This window comes from Lontra canadensis, unplaced genomic scaffold (assembly GCF_010015895.1).
Source record: "Lontra canadensis isolate GAN:19392208 unplaced genomic scaffold, GSC_riverotter_1.0 scaffold57, whole genome shotgun sequence".
NCBI lineage: Eukaryota > Metazoa > Chordata > Mammalia > Carnivora > Mustelidae > Lontra > Lontra canadensis.
The window spans coordinates 11402878-11420396 of record NW_022631051.1 but is presented as its reverse complement, the minus strand read 5'-3'; the positions used below and the strand labels follow the sequence as shown (position 1 = coordinate 11420396).

The 17519-nt window shown below is 55.8% G+C and overlaps 1 protein-coding gene across 1 annotated transcript; it reads left to right on the top strand.

The window, feature by feature from the left end:
- Positions 1-2912: 2912 nt before the first annotated feature.
- On the top strand, positions 2913-8384 carry LOC116878452 (RIMS-binding protein 3A-like). Its single transcript, XM_032875972.1, has one exon. It carries the CDS (start codon positions 3012-3014, stop codon positions 7977-7979), a length of 4968 nt encoding a protein of 1655 aa, XP_032731863.1. The 5' UTR covers positions 2913-3011; the 3' UTR covers positions 7980-8384.
- The last annotated feature ends 9135 nt before the right edge of the window (positions 8385-17519 follow it).

Below are 17519 nucleotides of genomic sequence, written 5' to 3'. Positions count from 1 at the left end.
GGACTTTTCACTTATTCCTTCCCCAAAATCCTCTGGGCAGGGACACTGATATATACCAGATACATCCCTATTCCAAATGGAGGGGTGCCTGGTAGGGCCATTAGGGCTACAGACTTCTTAGGGGACCATACCCAGCCCAGAGAGTCAGGGAAGGCTTCCTGGAGGAGGAACCGCTAAGCTGAGGCTAAAGGACAAGACAAGGTTAGCACTAGGTAGGTGGACAAAATCTCTTGCTCCTCAGAGGCTTGAGACTTCTCATCTGCAAAATGGACAGTGTAAATAATGAATGGCAAGCATTTAGCACAAAGCCTGGCACATAATAGGTTCCTGGTCTGCAGGGGGCGTTGTTGTTATTTTTGTGTCGGGCAACGTAGGCATCCCAGGCAGGGGGAAGCAACACATGTGAAGGCCCAGAGGCCTTTGAGCAGGGGGATTCTTTAGATTACTGGAAGAAGCTTGGAGAGTCTAGGCCAAGCCCTGGATGGGAAGATGAGAACTTACACGGAGCTTGACACAGCCCCTCTTGCACATCTGGCCATCCACAGATAGACAGCGTCCCGGTGTCTCTCTCTCTCTCTCTCTAACCACGGAAGGCCAGTGTTATCAATACATATCCATCTTGTGGAGGCCAGGAGAAGCGAAATAATCAGTCATGGTTGCTCAGCCAAAGAGGGGCAGAGCCTGGATGGACACCCAGGTCTCTGAGGCTTCCCATCTGCCATGAGGAATCCAGAGTGAGTCCCAGAGCACACAAAGGGTACCTCATGTTGCCTCTACCACAGCCGCCCTGAATGACTTCAGTCAGATCTCTGCTTGCTGACCTCAGCTTCCCTAGCTGCAAAAAAAGGGTGGGGATTAAAATTCGTGAGCTGGGACGTCTGGATGGCTCAGTCAGTTAAGCATCTGCCTTCGGCTCAGGTCCTGATCCCAGAGTCCTGAGATTGAGTCCCGCATGGCGTGGTGGGGGGGTGGTCCTTTCACAGCAGGGAGCCTGCTTCTCCCTCTGCCTGCTGCTCCCCCTCTTGTTCTCGCTCTCTGACAAAGAAAGAAAGGAAGGAAGGAAGGAAGGAAGGAAGAAAGGAAGAAAGAAAGAAAGAAAATATTTTAAAAATAAAATCAGTGAACTGCCAACCAGAGCCTTACTCTGTTCTGGGCACTGTGTGCTCTCACCTTAGTGAAACCTCACAAACTGGAGAAATGGATGCTCAGAGAGGTCAGGGAACTCCGGGAGGTCACACAACACAGAAGGGAGGTGCAATATTAGCCCATTTAACAGATGAGGACATGGAAATGGCACAAGAAGCTGAAGGACTGTTTGCCTCCAAAGGCACACCAATCCTAACCGTCTGACAATATGGCCTCTTGGGAGAGCCATGGAAATTTCTGGCCTTGCTGCCTTCAGCGAGATGGTGCTGGGAAACAGCTGGGCCCATAAGGGCCTGTGACTTACCTTTTGGAGAAGCAGGAAGCCCTGAGCACTCCTGGGCCAGACAAAGGGCAGGCTGGACCCCAATGGTGTGCCCATGTTCTCACCTCCCTCCCTGACCGGCTCCCCACTCTGGATTCCAAAGTGTGAAACCCTCCCCTGAAAGAAAGACTGGGAAGTACCCTTCGAAGCTACAACCCTAAGATTAGGCAGATGGAGTCAGAGTGCCCACGGACTCTGGAGGCAGGATTTTCCAAGTCTGACTCCTCACTAAGCTACTTCTGGGCAGTGTGACCGTGAAGAAGTCCTTATCTCTCAGAGTATTCTTGCAAGGTGATCATAAAAGTGAACCAAGAAAACATAGGCCAGGGCTTTGGTTCTTCAAGGAGGCCTTCTTTGTCTCAGTTGGCACCATGCCCAGACTATGTGCCTAAGACTTTTCATTTGTGTTTAAAATAAAGGAGGGGCTGCCTGGGAGGCTCAGTGGGTTAAGCCTCTGCCTTCAGCTCAGGTCATGATCTCAGGGTCCTGGGATCAAGCACCCACATCAGGCTCTCTGCTCAGCAGGGAGACTGCTTCCCCCATTCTCTCTCTGCCTGCCTCTCTGCCTATTTGTGATTTCTCTCTGTGTGTGTCAAATAAATAAATACAATCTTTTTTTTTTTTTGGCCACCCCCAATAAATACAATCTTTAAAAAAAAACAAACAAACAAACAAACAAAAAAACTTCTCCAGGTGTCTGCCTTTGGCTCAGGTCATCATCCCAGGGTCCTGGGATTAAGCTCTGTATCGGGCTCCCTGCTCAGCGGAGAGTCTGCTTCTCCTTCTCCTTCTGCCTGACCCTCTGCCTACTTGTGCTCTCTCTCTACCTCTCTGTCAAATAAATAAATAAAATCTTTAATAATACTTCTCATCTGTAAAATGGGCGTGGTAAGTTTAAACAGATAATGCATCCAACTGCTCAGCTCCTCTGGGATCATTGGAAAGGTAGGCGACTTGGGGATGCGGTCACAAGACCGCACCCTCCCCTCATAGGTGTTCAGGGCTCATCTCTAAGTTTGGGGGTATTCTGTTGTGGTTCCCAGACACTTAGACCAAACAGGCCACCTGAACCCATGCCAGGGCTAAGCAGGATCTGCTCACACCCCATCCTTGACCCACACGTGGAGTTCTTCCCTCCAGGTCCAGAGCAGTGGCGTGGGCTCGCCCCAGTACTAGTTGGCCTGAAAGGTACTGCACAGTGCCTGGGAGAGTATGCCCGGTGAGTCACAAAGGACATGACACCAGAAACACGGAAGGGCCTGGGATCAGAGAGACCCCTGGGTATCCCAGAAAGGACATGGACTGAGTTGAGCAAGGGTGTTTGGAGCCCAGGCCCCGCGCAGGCAGCCAGGAGAGGAGCTCGGGCTAGTACACCCGCAGCAGAGGGTTGGGGAAGGCGCTCAGAGGCGGAAGGGGCGCGTGGAGACCCCCAGGATCGCCGGAAGGGGCGCGCGGGGCGGTTGGCCGCAGCGGGGGCGGTGGCGGTTGGCTAGCAGCGGCCTGGGCCGGACGAGGTCAGGCGTCTGGCCGGGCCTTGGCCACCATGACCAAAGATTCGCCTAGCCCTTCGGGCGGCGGCCGCGCGACACCGAAGAAGCCGGGTAGTCCGGGTCCGTCGGCGGTGGTGCTGGAGGAGCAAAGGCGGGAGCTGGAGAAGCTGCGAGCCGAGCTGGAGACCGAGCGGGCCCGCGGGCGGGCAGAGAGGCAGCGTTTCGCGTCCCAGGCACGCCAGCTGCGGGAGGCGGCCGAGCGGGAGCGACAGCAGCTGGTTGACCATCTGCGCTCCAAGTGGGAGGCTCAGCGCGGTCGGGACTTGAGGCAGCTGCAGGAGGACTTGCTGCGGGAGCGTGAGGCCGAGATCCGGCAGCTGCTGCGCTGGAAGGAGGCCGAGATGCGGCAGCTGCGGCAGCTGCTGTACCGCGAGCGCGACGGTGTCATGCGCCAGGCCCGGGAGCTGCAGCGCCAGCTGGCCGAGGAGTTGGTGAACCGGGGCTACTGCGGCCGCGCGGGGGCGCCCGAGGTCGCCGCTGCTCAGTGCCGCTGTCGCCTGCAGGAAGTGCTGGCGCAGCTTCGCTGGGAAACCGACGGCGAGCAGGCTTCGCGCATCCGACACCTGCAGGCGGCGCTCGACGTGGAGCGCCAGCTCTTCCTCAAGTACATCCTGGAGCACTTCCGCTGGCATCCAGCTTTGCCCGGCTCCCCCGACCCCCAAGCCGTGCATTCTTCGGAAGGGCCGCCCGGCGATACCGCCGCCGACTCCCGCAGGCCCCCAAAGTCCATGTGTAGACTCGAACCCCTGAATGCTGACAGCCTGACCAGGGGCGTCCGCCTGCGCTCCCGCTCCCTAGACGTGGTGCGGGCCGGGCGCTCCAACTCCTCAAACAGCCTGCTCCACACGCGCGCCAGCTCTCTCGATTCCTTGCCACCAGCGCGTTCCCGCTCGCTCGACAGCACCCTCGGTTGTCCCAAGGCCCCCGAATCCGAGGAGCGGGCCTCCTCGCCAGACGCCTCCGTCTTGGGCTCCCCGAGTCCCCCTACGCCGCCGCCGCCGCCGCCACTGCCACCGCCTCCACCACCACCGCCATCGGAGCACCGAAGACTTAGCGATGCGCCAGAAGACCCCGGGAGCCAGCCCAGCGAAGTCCTGACCCCTTCTTCGCCGAGTCTGGACTACCAGGAGCTGGTGAAGCAGAACTCGGAACTGTCCAAGGCGTTGCGCGCGGTGGCGCGCCGCTGCTCTGGCCTGCGGGAGGAGAACACGCAGCTGCGGCGCGCAGGCTTCCAGGACAAGTCGGACGAGAAGGTGAAGCGGCTCAAGGTGAAGCACGCGAAGCTTACAGGCCTCGCGCGGCGCCTGGAGGACCGAGCCCGAAAGCTACAAGAAACCAACCTGCGGGCTGTGAGCGCGCCTGTGCCCGGCGAGAGCCGCGCGGGTCTGGAGCTGTGCCAGGCCTTTTCCCGCCAGCGCGCCCGGGACTTGTCCGAGCAGGCGAGCGCACTGCTGGCCAAGGACAAGCAGATCGAAGAGCTGAGGCAGGAGTGCCACTTGCTGCAGGCGCGCGTCGCCTCGGGCTTCGGCAGCGTCCTGCACCCTGGCGGGGGTGCCGCCCAAGCCCAAGCCCAGTGGCTCGACATCAGCGAGTTGGACCGGCTGCAGCGCGAGTCCCAGCGGGAGGTGCTGCGCCTTCAGAGACAGTTGACACGCCAGCAGGCCAGCGGCAGCGCCCGAGTGGAGGCGGACGGCCAGGGCGCACCCAGCGAGGAGGCGCGGCGCCAGGTGCAGGCCCTGGAGCTAGAGCTGGGCGCGCGGCGGCGGGAGTGCGAGGAGCTGAGCGCCCAGGCGGCTGCGGCGCGGCGGCGGGGCGACGAGGCTGAGGCGCAGCTGCAGGCGGCGCTACGCGAGGGAGCCTGGCTGACCCAGGAGAATGCGCGGTTGCAGGCCCAGGCCGACTGGACGCGGAAGGTGGCGGCCGAGAACGACGACGTGCGCGGGCAGCTGGACCGCGCGTGCCAGGAGCGCGACGCCGCCGGCATGCTGGCAGAGCAGCTGCTGCAGCAGGCGGCGCGCGGACAGGACCGGCAGCAACAGCTGCAGCACGACCTGCGGAAGGCATTGCACGATCTCCAGGCTGCTCGCGAGGAGATGCTAGCGCTTCAGTGTCAGCCTGGTCACCCTCCCCCCGAACTCCAGGAGGCCCCCCAAGTCCCTGAGTCGCAAGTTAGAGACCCTGGAAGGACCAAGTTCCAGCCGGAGCCTCCAGACCAAGCATCTTCACAGCCCAGCAGAGACAAACGGGAGAGTCAAGAAGCTTTTCCGCCCGGAAGTCCAGTTGACATCGGGGAGACAGCCAGTGCCCCTCAGGTGCCTGACAGAGTTCTAGCCAGTCGGCCTCTGAACTCCAGGTACCAGGCCAAGAAGACTAGCTCCCAGTCTAACTCTTCATCTGAGGTGGAGTCCGCATGGGCCACAGTGCCATATTGTCCTACTCTGGATATGGACACCGCCAGCGAGATGGAGGATCTGGAGCCTGACAGTATGTCTTCCACCTTGGAAGTGGGGGGGTCAGAGGCCCGCCTGCCCCCCAAGCTCAAGATATTCCTGGCTCGTTACAGCTACAATCCTTTTAAGGGCCCTAATGAGCACCCTGAGAGTGAGCTACCCCTTACAGCTGGGGAGTATGTCTATATCTTTGGGGACATGGATGAAGACGGCTTTTATGAAGGGGAGCTTGAGGATGGCCGACAAGGGCTGGTGCCGTCCAACCTGGTGGAGCAGATTCCAGACAGTGACATCCTGGACTGCCTGCCCCTCAAATCCCCTGACTTTGGCCCCACTCGGCTCCCACCTGGACAGAGCAAAGGTTTGACGGAAGACACTGGTCACAGCTTCTTGCCTGGGAAAGCCCAGGGGGCTATGGACAAGAGGCCGTGCCTGATGGTGGGGGTAGCCCCCAAGACAGAGAGGACAGCAGAGATCGAGGATGCCAAGACAGAAGACAGCTGGCTGGGTGCACTGCAGTGTATGAAAGAGAAGGGCTTCTCCAGACCCCTTCTAGGGGCCACAGGGGCTCTGTGCATGGCCCCCATGCAACTCCACCTGCAAAGCGTTGCAGCAACATCGGCCAAGATCGCCTGGGTCTACGGCAGCAGCAGCCACCTCCACATGGTGTATCTCAATGGTCAAGAGCACGCCCTGACCCCAGCAGGTGTGAGCAGCTATACCTTTCATGGCCTGCTGCCTGGCACGAGGTACCGGGCACGGGTGGAGGTGCGGCTGCCGTGGGACTCAATGCAGGTGCACTGGAAGACATCGTTCTCTACCATCACCTTCAAAACGCCCCTGGCGGGACCCCCTGACCCTCCCCTGGATGTGCTGGTGGAGCGCCACGCCTCCCCAGGCCTCCTGATGGTCAGCTGGCTCCCCGTAACCATTGACTCTGCTGGGTCATCTAATGGAGTCCAGGTCACCGGCTATGCTGTCTATGCTGATGGGCTCAAGGTTGCAGAGGTCGCCGATGCCACTGCTGGGAGCACCCTGTTGGAATACTCCCAGCTCCAGCAGCCCCTGCTGTGCCAGAGTGTGTCTGTGAGAACCATGTCGCTTTGTGGTGAGTCCCTGGATTCGGTGCCAGCCCAGATCCCTCATGACTGTTTCACCTGCCACCAGTTGCCAGAGACTTCTTCCTTTAGCCACCCATGTGGTGACCCATCTACCTGCAGAGTCACCGTCCCTGTCTGTTCTCAGAGGCTGACCCTGGCTCCCCTGAGTGCCACAGCCAGCCCTCATGCTTCTGGAAGCTGCAGGGAGTCCCAGGCCGAGTTTCTAGAAGCCTTTTCTGAAGAACCCCCAAGGAGGCAGTCTCCGATGCCCAACCTGGATCCAGAAAGAGAATGTGCCAGTGCAGGGTGTAGCCGCCAAGCCCAGGGGCCTCCAGAGACCCAAGAAGTCTGCAGAAAGGACCTGCTCTTCCAGCAGAGGTCCCTGAACCACAGACCCCCTCTGCCCAGTGGCCAGTCAAGGGGAGAAGACCGCTATTGTCACATGGGCCCTAGACAGAGTCCTGCTTCGGGAGTCATCCATCTTTTCCCAGAGCGTGGGCTCAACAAAGAACTGTATCAGGAAAAGGCTGCCCTTGAGAAGGTCCTTAGGCAAAAGCAAGATACCCAAGTGCTCATCCCTCCCCGGCTGGATGCCAGCCAACCATATGTGTCTGACTTCCATGACATTCTGCAGAAGGAGGAGGCTGTGTGCTTCAGTCCCTGGGGCACGAGGAGGCGAGAGCAGAGAAAGGAGTTTAGGACCCAGAATGGGAGAGGTCAGGCTCTGGGGGGCAAGAGAATGTGCCAGCTCCGGGAGCCTAGCCCAGCACTTTGTCCAGCTCCATCCAGCAAGGTCATGAAGATGCCCAGGGGTGTCCCCTCCCCACTGGGGACCGGGGGGGACACTCTGGTCAGGGTCTTTGTGGCCCTCTTTGATTACAACCCCCTGGTGATGTCTGCCAACCCCGAGGTCGCAGAGGAGGAGCTGGCCTTCCAGAAAGGGCAGTTGCTGAGAGTGTGGGGATCTCAGGACCCCTGTGGCTTCTACCATGGCGAGTGTAACGGGCAAGTGGGCACCATACCTGGGCACCTGGTGGCTGAGGTGAAGGTGGGCACAGAGCAGACTGATGGCAAGTGGCATTTGCCAGTGCATGGGTACCTCCCCCCTATGGCCCCCTTCGATGACTTTGGGGGGCTCACCAGCCCCCAGAGCTCCTTTCCTATGCCCCAAGGGAACCCCAGGATGTCATCACTGTGGACCCCAACAACCATGATGGCAGCTTTGGACTATGACCCCAAGGATGGGCGAGTAGGGGGCCAGGTGAAGGACAAGCTGTCGCTGAGGGCAGGGGATGTGGTCACAGTCTACGGGCCTGTGGATGACAAGGGATTCTATTATGGGGAGTCGGGTGGTCACAGGGGCCTGGTCCCAGCCCACCTGCTGGATCACCTTTCCCTCCATGGGGAGTGAGCAAAGCTCCCACCGGGGTAGTGGCCTCTAGCCACCCACACCCCACCAGAGGAGAAGCAAACTCTGGGACTCTACCTCCAGCACCCCTCCTCACCTCCATGAGCATCACTTGCTCCAAGCGTCACCATGGGAAACTGATGGCAGTCCCAAGGTGTCCCCTAGCCTCTGCGAGGAGCAGGGCTTAAGTCCAAACTGAGCTGTTCCCCAAAGAAAACAGAAGAAACAGCCCATGAGAGCCCAACAGGCTACTTCGGAGTTGTCAGTGACCATGACGGTGTTTGGAGAAGTGCCTTTTTCTGTGCTCAGTGTACATTTTCTCTAGAAGTTTCTTTAGAGTTTCCTCATCCATTGCCTTGTATGACAGTCTCAAGAAAAGCCTACCTCTTAAAAAAAAACAACAAGAATAAGTGACCAGAATGTTATTTTTCTATCTTATGTTCACCCCCTCATTAAAATGTTCATAGAAAAAAAGAAAAAGAATATTTTAGAAGTAAAAGCACAACCAAGGGAAACACAAACCTACCTGTTGCTCCCCCTGCCCCCCACTTCTGTCTAGAGGATCTTACAATGACTGCAGACATGTGTTCCCAGCTGGGGAGGGCACCTCCTTCCTCTTTAGGGGGAACTCAGCTTAGGGTTTTAAGAGCCATGCAGAAGAAGCAGGGCCCCACCACAGGCTCAGTGAGGCTGGTGTTCCCCACAGGCTTTCCTACACGTGGCCTGTGTCCCTGGGTGTCAGCCTTTGTGGTGGTTGGGATTAGCATCTCCCGACTGGGGATCCCACCCTACATGGCATTAGTAACTGTCCCCTTTCCCCAGTGTGTCTCTCTGGGAGGGCGTTTCCATATTTCCCCCATCTTACATAAGAGCCTTTGAGGCTCAGAGGGTACCCCTTGTGTCAGGTCACCCGGCTGTAGGGCTGCTTCTTCCCACAGCCTCTGGGCTTCCCCTCCGGGAGAGTGGGAGTGAAAGGTGGTCTTTATCCATCTCTGCTTTTGTCTGACATTCCTTTGTTTTCCTGAGTCCAACGATGATGTCAAAGGAAGGGCACTGCCTTCCTGGGTGCAGGAGGAAATGACTAGAAGCATTCCCCGGGCAGGCAGAAGGATTGGAGCCACTAGTAGTTAGTTTCCTTGGGGAATTGGTTAATTGGGTCCAGAGTGTTCCACCAAGCTGGCCTTGAGGCTGAAGGCAGGAACTGGAAAGGAACAGACCCTGTGGAGGGTGGCGGGGTTGCCACCTTATCCTCACAAAATACAGGGACTAGTTCAGCAGCTGTGGTGTGCACACACACCACTTGCGAGTGGAAGGTCTCTGGCCTAAGCCTGGGAAAGAAACTCTTCCTTACTCAACCATTTTTAAATTTTTTATCTTAAGATTTTATTTATGTATTTGACAGAGACACACACATCAAGAGAGAGAATACAAGCAGGGGGAGTGGGAGATAGAGAAGCAGGCTTCCTATTGAGCAAGGAGCCTGATGTGGGGCTTGATCCCTCGACCCTGGGACCATGACCCAAGCCGAAGGCAGACATTTAACGACTGAGCCACCCAAGCACCCCTCAACCATTTTCTTTAAAGATTTTATTTTATTATTTCTTAAAGAGAGAGAGAGAGTATGAGCAGTGGGGAGGGACAGAGTAGGAGGGAAAAGCAGGCTCTCTGCTAAGCGAGGAGCCGGATGTAGGGCTCAATCCTGTGACCCTGGGATCATGACCTAAGCGGAAAGCAGATGCTTAGCTGACTGAGCCACCCAGGCACCAAGAACCAATTTTTTTTTAAAGATTTTATTTATTTATTTGACAGATCACAAGTAGGCAGAGAGACAGGGAGGGTGGAGGCTGTCGGGGGGGCAGGCTCCCTGCCAAGCAGAGAGCCCGATGCAGGGCTCGATCCCAGGACCCTGAGATCATGGCCTGAGCTGAAGGCTGAGCCTTAACCCACTGAGCCACCCAGGCGCCCCGAGAACCATTTTTTAAAGATTTTTATTTTTAAGCAATTTCTACACCCAACTCAGGGCTGGAACTCACAATCCCATAATCAAGAGTTGCGGGCTCTACCCATTGAGCTAGCCGGGCACCTCCCACCTTGACCATTCTTAAGTGTGTAATTCAGTAGTGTGAAGTACATTCATATTGTCATGCAGCCAATTCCCCAAGGTCTTTTCGTCTCGCAAAACTGAAATTCTGTACCCATTAAACAACTCCCCATACCCTTTCCCTCAGTTCCCAATAACCTTGAATCTACTTTGTATCTCTGAATTTCACTGCTCTAGGGATCTCCTATAAGTAGACTCACTCAGGAAATTTGTCTTTTTGTGTTTAGCTTATGTCACTGAGCATAAGGTCCTCAGAGTTCAGCCATGTAGTGTATCATCAAACTGTCCTTCCTCAAGGCCAAGTCATATTGTATGGAGTGGAGAGCCAACATTTTGTGTACTAGGGCTAGGGAACAAGAATGTTGTCTACACATCAGGAGAACAACAGCAGTTCAGCCAGAGAAGAGAAACGTTAACCCACCTACTTTCAAATTTAAAGACAATGACTCTAATTCTGTAAGAACCCAATGAGAGTTACACAAACTATATTGTTCTGTCATTTTTCTAGTGAACTTTGCATCCTTCCCCGACCATTGGTCGAGATTGCTCCCATTGTTTCAACAACTGCAGAATTATCTGCTGTAGTTACGGAGAGCCATCCCACCCCCGACTGCGGCCCCTACCCTGCTTCACTTCCTCCCCCGCCCAATCTACACCTGGTGTTTTGCCCACGGTTTTTCTGTTGTCTGTGTCCTGCCGCCACAGCCATCTCCACAGACAGAATGCAAGTTCCACAAATGGCTTATTCATTGCCTGACTCATAGTGGGTCTTCAATAAATGCACATGGAGTGAAGGAACAAGCAGGTTTGGTTTTGTTTTGTTTTTTAAGATTTTATTTATTCGACAGAAAGAGACACAATGAGAGAGGGAACACAAGCAGAGGGAGTGGGAGAGGGAGAAGCAGGCTTCCCGTGAAGCAGGGAGCCTGATGCAGGGCTTGATCCCAGGGCCCTGGGATCATGACCTGAGCCGAAGGCAGACACTTAACGACTGAGCCACCCAGGCACCCCGAACAAGCAGTTTTTGACCATCCTCTGTACGTGGGCTCTGGCTGGGCTCCAGGCATTCATATTCCACACTGGGCTAAATCCACTGGAACAGTGGAAGGTGTTGACCCCGAGCAGCAGAGGATGTCTTTGCTAATTTTGGCACTGGGACACTGGGGCAGGTGAGAAGCAGGGGATCCTCGTCAGTGGCAACCGCAGATGCAAAGGCCCTGGGGCATGAGAGTGCTTGAATACTTGGGGAAACTTAGGGAGCAGTGGCACAGGCAGGGGAAAGAGTTTGGAGATAGGTATCTACCTGCCACTGAGGGCCCCCTCTCCCGGAAGGGTTTCCAAGTCCCCAGGAGCTTTCTGACACTGCCACCAGGGGGCAGGCTGGGTGCCCCAAGGGTTGCTCCCCAGGGCCCTTGCACAGGAGTCAGCTGCCTGGCCCCACACCTGTCTTTTCAGGCCCTGAGCCCCAGTGTCAGGGTAAACAGAAACGTCTCTTTGACCCTGCAGGCGTGGGATTCAGGCCCCACCCAACCCTGTTCTCTCTGTCCCCTCTCACCAAAGCACCCTGAGGAGCCCCTCCTCCCTATCTACGGTGGTTGTCTTTCTGGGCACCCCTGATCAGTATCAGGCCTGGCAAGTCTGACACCCAGCCACAGGGAAGCCTTGATCTTCAGAACTCTTCTTCTGGTCCTGTTCCTACAAATCCTAGTTTCCTTGAGACCACGGGAAGTTTGAGTGAATGAGTGAAGAAGCACAAGGCCTCATGGCCTGGAGGAGGCAGGACCACCCGCGGTGGAGCAGCTGGGGGGCCAGAACCTGGCCAGGTAGGTCCAAGCCCTGGCCTGCCAGTGGACAGCTAGAAGGGTTCTCTGAACCTCAGTGTCTTCACCTTTGTCAGGGCTGGGGGTGTGGCAGGAAGTTATATTGAGCAGGTCAAATGTACAGAGCACTTAGCCCAGGGCCAGGACCCAAAGAAAGACCAAGAAAGCTGGTAAGGACACAGGTGGCAGGGGCTGATGGCTCTGGGTCCAGCTTGCTTCCCGCCAGGGCACTGAGAACCTGCACAGGGATGCCATGCAGGTCTAGTGAGGTGGGCAGGCTAGGAAGGAGCAGATGCCTGGTTGTGGCCTGCGCTGGTGGGGCCCCTCCCCAACTGACCAGACCACCTAGAGGCCCAAAGCCTGTCCAGGCCTGCCCAGGAGGGGCTGGGGGTTGGGAAGCCCAGCTGGCCAGAGGGCAGAGGAGTCTGGAGTGGGCAAAGGGGCAGCATCCGAAGAGCCTAAAGCATTCTGGAACAAGGGTCACAGATCATGTCCTGGGGCTGTCTACTTCTGCCCAGGGGCCTCTGGTCAGGGCAAGTCTCAGCACCTCACCAGCCCTCCTCCCACAGAGGAAGGGCTTTCGGCTTTTAGTTATTTCTCATCAGGGACCTGGTTTCCTACTCCTGGCCCTCACAACATTGGTATGGGTTACCCCAATTCACAAATGAGAAGAGAGAACCGGTGGCAAGAGAAAAGAACTGCCACAAAAACAGCATGAAGATGCCCAAGGGGCTCCTTCTAGCCTTTTCCAAGGCCCACCTGCCATAGGGACCCGCGTCCAGCCCATCCGTACCTCCTCTACCTTTCGGTGACCTGCCCCTCTTGTCCTTTGCCACTGTGCAGGTTTCAAATTATCCGGACATAATGAAAAAGAACTCAAAGACACTCATTCCACTTTTTTGGTCACACCCTCCTATGCCTGTCTCAACCCAGTGGAAGTCGGACGGGTGGGGGCCTGTAGGAGGTCGGGATGTTCCACCTAAGATAGAACACACTGGCCCAACTCTGGTCTTGTGAAACCAGGTGGAGCTGCCTCCAGGAACCCTGGGCACAGAGGGTTCCTGGGGCCCTGGTGGCACTGTGGACACCAGGAGGTGGAGGGGGTCTGCATTGGGTCTCTTCTGGTCTGCAGTGCTCAGTATTTTCAGGTCCCCCTCTCTCCAAAGCCTGGGTGTCTGATGCCTGACTATAGGCTTGCGTGCCTCATTGTGCTCTGAACCCGCAGGTAAACTCCCTTCAGTCCTCTAGTAAATGACCACCTGGCAGGCTATGCCCCCCTAGCTGGATCTCTAGGACATTGACCTTAGCTTGGGGGACTGCATTGGCCACACCTCTTGGCTAGAGAGTGCCCTCTCCGGGGCTTGGCCCCTCTTGCTCACCCTGAGAGTGGGGGTGGGGGCTGAATCCTAATCCTGGATCGCCCAGGAAACTTCAGGTGATTTTTTTCATTCTCAGCCTCAACTTCCTTTTCCCTAAAATCAGCCTTCCTGGCGGGGGGGAGGGGGGGGCGGCGCTACTTTGCCCCTTTGGCCAGCGCCCTTCAAAAGTGCCCTCTATCCTGTCTTGGGGGCAGCCTCTCCATCCAGCCCCACCCTCCCTGGATTTAGCTGCCCCTCCCAGGTGCCTGAACAGCCCCCAGGCATATCCCTGTAAATGAGTAAATTACCCATTCATTTCACTGCCTCTCCCATCAGACTGGGTCTAACCTCGTGTTGTGCCCTCCACACCTGCATCTGAACCCAGTGAGGAGTGGCATCAGGGTCTGTGGGCCAGTGTATTCCTAAATTTAGGACAGGGGCACTGACTGGCCTGTAACCAAGACCGGCTCAAGAAAGTGTTGGCCTGGGGCGATCCATGGGCGCTTCCCAATAAGAACTGACCTTTATGAGCCTTCCCCACGTGCCTTAGCTCACGTCTTGCTGTCCTGCTCACGGCAACCCTAACCAGATGGTGTAATTATTTCTCCTTTTTACAGATGGGGAAACTCAGGCCTAGAGAGAGGAGGTCATGCATCAAGGTCATTCAGTTGGTAACAGAGCCAGGGTCTGAACCCAGGTGTGTCCCTTTGCCCCTTGCCCTTATCTGAAGGATTCCTCCCCCCAGCCTGGGGGCAGGGGCCTGGATCTGGGGAGGTGAGTAGAGGGTGAGATAGTCAGGAATTCAAATCGGTAGAGCTGGTCGGGGGGAGGGCAGGAGGTGCTGGGGAGTGGCCAGTAGTTAAGGCTTGGGCAACCTGGTGCTTCGGGGACGGAGAGGACAGGCACAGACCTGCTGAGCCAGAAATGCCCAAGGGTCTCCAGGGGGAAGCATAGGGAAGGTGGTTGAGAGCTGGGGCCAGCAAAGCACCCCAGGGGGGAGGGCCAAGGGGTAGAATTGGGCACTGAGGCCCCACACAGAACCATGGGGATTTGAGGAGAAAGAGGCTTCCGAGAGGGCAGGGGGCCACATTTTCTAGAAGGAGGGAGTGGTCAGTCTCCACAAGGTCAGGCCAGATAAGAGTCCCTGGGCCCAGCCTCCCTCGTGACTGTGACCAGAGGCTGCTCTCCCAGCCCAGGGACTTCTGTGTGCTGGCAGTGAGGGAGCTGGTCCCCTCCCCCACTGCTACAGTGGTGTTGAGGGAGGGCTCCCCAAAAGAAAACTGCAAAGTTGGAATCTGGAAATTCCAAGCCCTCCCCACAGTGCAGCCTTGGTGCACTCCAACCCCTCCTGCTACTCAAGCAGAGCCCCCAGGCAGTTCCCAGTGCTCTAGGCCCCTGTTTCCTGCTGAGATTCAGGAGGAGACCAGCCTCTCAGCTCCTGCCCCCCTCAGCTATTGGAGAGGAACCTCACTAAGGAAATAGAACCTTGCCTCACCTTATCCCCACCTTTGCCCTGAGGTCCTTTCTCTGTCTGCTCCCTCCCCTCCCCATCTGCTGAGACTCTGCTGGGCTTCTACCTGCCCTATCCAAGCCAATGGGGGCAGATGGAGCTATCAGCTCCATTTTACAGGTGGGAGTTTCAAGGCCAATAGCGGTCTGTACTAGGGCAGCGGGTAGTCACTGTTACAGCTAGGATTTGGATCCAGGTCCCATCGCTTTTCCTCAGGCTTCCCCCAGAAGCACAGGCCCACTGACGTTCATTTCCATCCTGCTCATCATGGAGCCATGGCTGGGCCTCCTTCATCCATGTGTTCTGTGGGGCCAGCCGCCACTCTGGCACATGCGGAAAGACCCCAGAACAGACCCTACCAGTCTAATGGTGGAAGCATCCGAGAAGCCAAAGGGCTTCAAGTGAGTAATCAGAAGGGCCCGAGTGGGCTTGCAACCAAGTAGGACACAGAGTTTCCAAGAAAGGGAGGCCTCACTGAAATTTTTCTTTTTCTTTATTTCATAATGGTTTAACAACAACAACAACAACAAAAACAAATACATAGAGGAATGCCAATACTACAGAGGATTAAATATGGAGTTAAATGAGAAGTCTCCCTCTTCACCCCTCCCCCATTTCCCTTCCTCCCCTGAGACTCCTGTCCCGGAGGGATTTCTTTTTTTCTAAGATTTTTTTTTTAAGATTTTATTTATTTATTTGACAGAGAGAGATCACAAGTAAGCAGAGAGGCAGGCAGAGAGAGGAAAGGAAGCAGGATCCCCACTGAGCAGAGAGCCTGATGCGGGGCTCCTTCCCAGGACCCTGAGATCATGACCTGAGCTGAAGGCAGAGGTTTAACCCACTGAGCCACCCAAGCGCCCTTAAATTTTTTTTTTTTTAAGATTTTATTCACTTATTTGACAGAGAGAGAGGCAGGGAGAGAGGGAACACAAGCAGAGGGAGTGGAAGAGGGAGAAGCAGGCTTCCCGCTGAGCCAGGGGCCAGAGACTCTGGGATCATGACCCGAGCCAAAGGCAGGCGTTTAATGACTGAGCTACCCAGGTGCCCCCTGCCTTTTTTTAAAAGATTTATTTATTTAATTTAGGGACAGAAAGAGAGAGAGAGAATGTGTGTGCACGTAGGAGCATATGAGCCCAGGAGGAGGGCAGAGGGAGAAAGAGAATCTTGGAGAAGATTCCCCACTGAGGATGGAGCCTGATCCCAGGACCCTGAGATCATGACCGGAGCTTGACTCAAGAGTTGGCCGCTCAACCAACTGAGCCACCCAGGTGCCGCATTCTTTAGGGATTTATAAACAGAGATGAAAACACCTATAATGTTTAAAAACCATTGATGTGATTACATCATGCATCCCGTTCTACATCTTGCTCTTCCACTTAGCAGAAGGTCTTGGCCAAGTGTAAATTTCTCCCCCTTCTTGGCGAGTGTGCCGGGTGCCAGTGTCATGTCCTTCAGCTGGGTTCCAGGGCTGTCTTGCCTTCCCTGTGGCTTCCCCGGGTTGCTAGGGGACCGGTCACCCCCACACGCTTCCAGTGTGAGTATGTTCAAGAAGCTGTTTGAGAAGCCTGCCGCTGGCTTGGGCTCACAGCACTCCCTGTCTTTTGGTTCTCATCACATCCCATGGTCCCGTGTGCTTGGCACTCCTCTGGGTGTTTCAGAGAGCCCTTTCTCCCTTCAGGGGTTTGTTGGTGCTGCTCCCCTGCCTGGCCTCACCTCGCCTGGCCTCTCACTCTGGTTTGGCCTTTGGACCTCACTCATTAATTCATGAGTGCACTGAGTAGTATTTACTGTGTAGGTGCCTGCCCCGGCCTAGGCACTTTCCGCAGCAGTGAAGAGTGGCTGATGGTGACTTGTGCGGGGTACCCCTTTTGGTGAGGGAGAGAGAGGTGAGTGAAGAAGCATGCCTTCAATGAGGTCTTCACAGATGGTGCAAGACCCGGGAAGGAAATAGGGAGCAAGGGTGGAGAGTGTAGAGCAGCTGTTGGAGAGCAATCAGGAGCACCTGGCTGGCTCAGTTGGTGAAGCATGTGACTCTTGACCTTGGGGTTGTAAGTTTGAGCCCCATGTTGGGTGTGGAGATTGGTTAAAAATAAAATCTTTGGGGCACCTGGGTGGCACAGTAGCATGGGCACCCCACTCTTGGTTTCAGTTCAGGTCTAATCTCAGGCTCGTGAGATTGAACCCCATGTGGGGAGTCTGCTGTGGATTCTCTCTCTTCCTCTCTCTCTGCCCCTCCTCCTGCTTTCTCTCTCTCTCTCTCTCCCTCCCTCTCTCAAATATATAAATAAAATCTTTTTCTTAAAGATTTTATTTATTTATTTGACAGAGAAAGAGAGCACAAGTAGGCAGAAAAACAGCCAGAGAGAGGGGGGGAAGCAGGCTCCCTGCTGAGCAGAGAGCCTGATATAGGGCTCAATCCCAGGACCCCAAGATCATGACCTGGGCTAATGGCAGAGGCTTAACCCACTGAGCCACCCAGGTGCCACTATATAAATAAAATCTTTAAAAATATTATTTATTGGGGCACCTGGGTGGCTCAGTTGTTGGGCGTCTCCTTCGCCTCGGGTCATGATCCCAGGGTCCTGGGATCGAGCCCCTCATCTGGCTCCCTGCTCCACAGGGAGCCTGTTTCTCCCTCTCCCACTCCCCCTCCTTATGCTCCCTCTCTTGCTGTGTCTTTCTGTCAAATAAATAAAATCTTTTTAAAAATATTATTTATTTATTTGAGAGAGAAAGAGCATGAGTGGAGGGAGG

Excerpts from the sequence above, each read along its gene's own strand:
- LOC116878452 (XM_032875972.1), top strand. The coding sequence starts at position 3,012 with ATGACCAAAGATTCGCCTAGCCCTTCGGGCGGCGGCCGCGCGACACCG.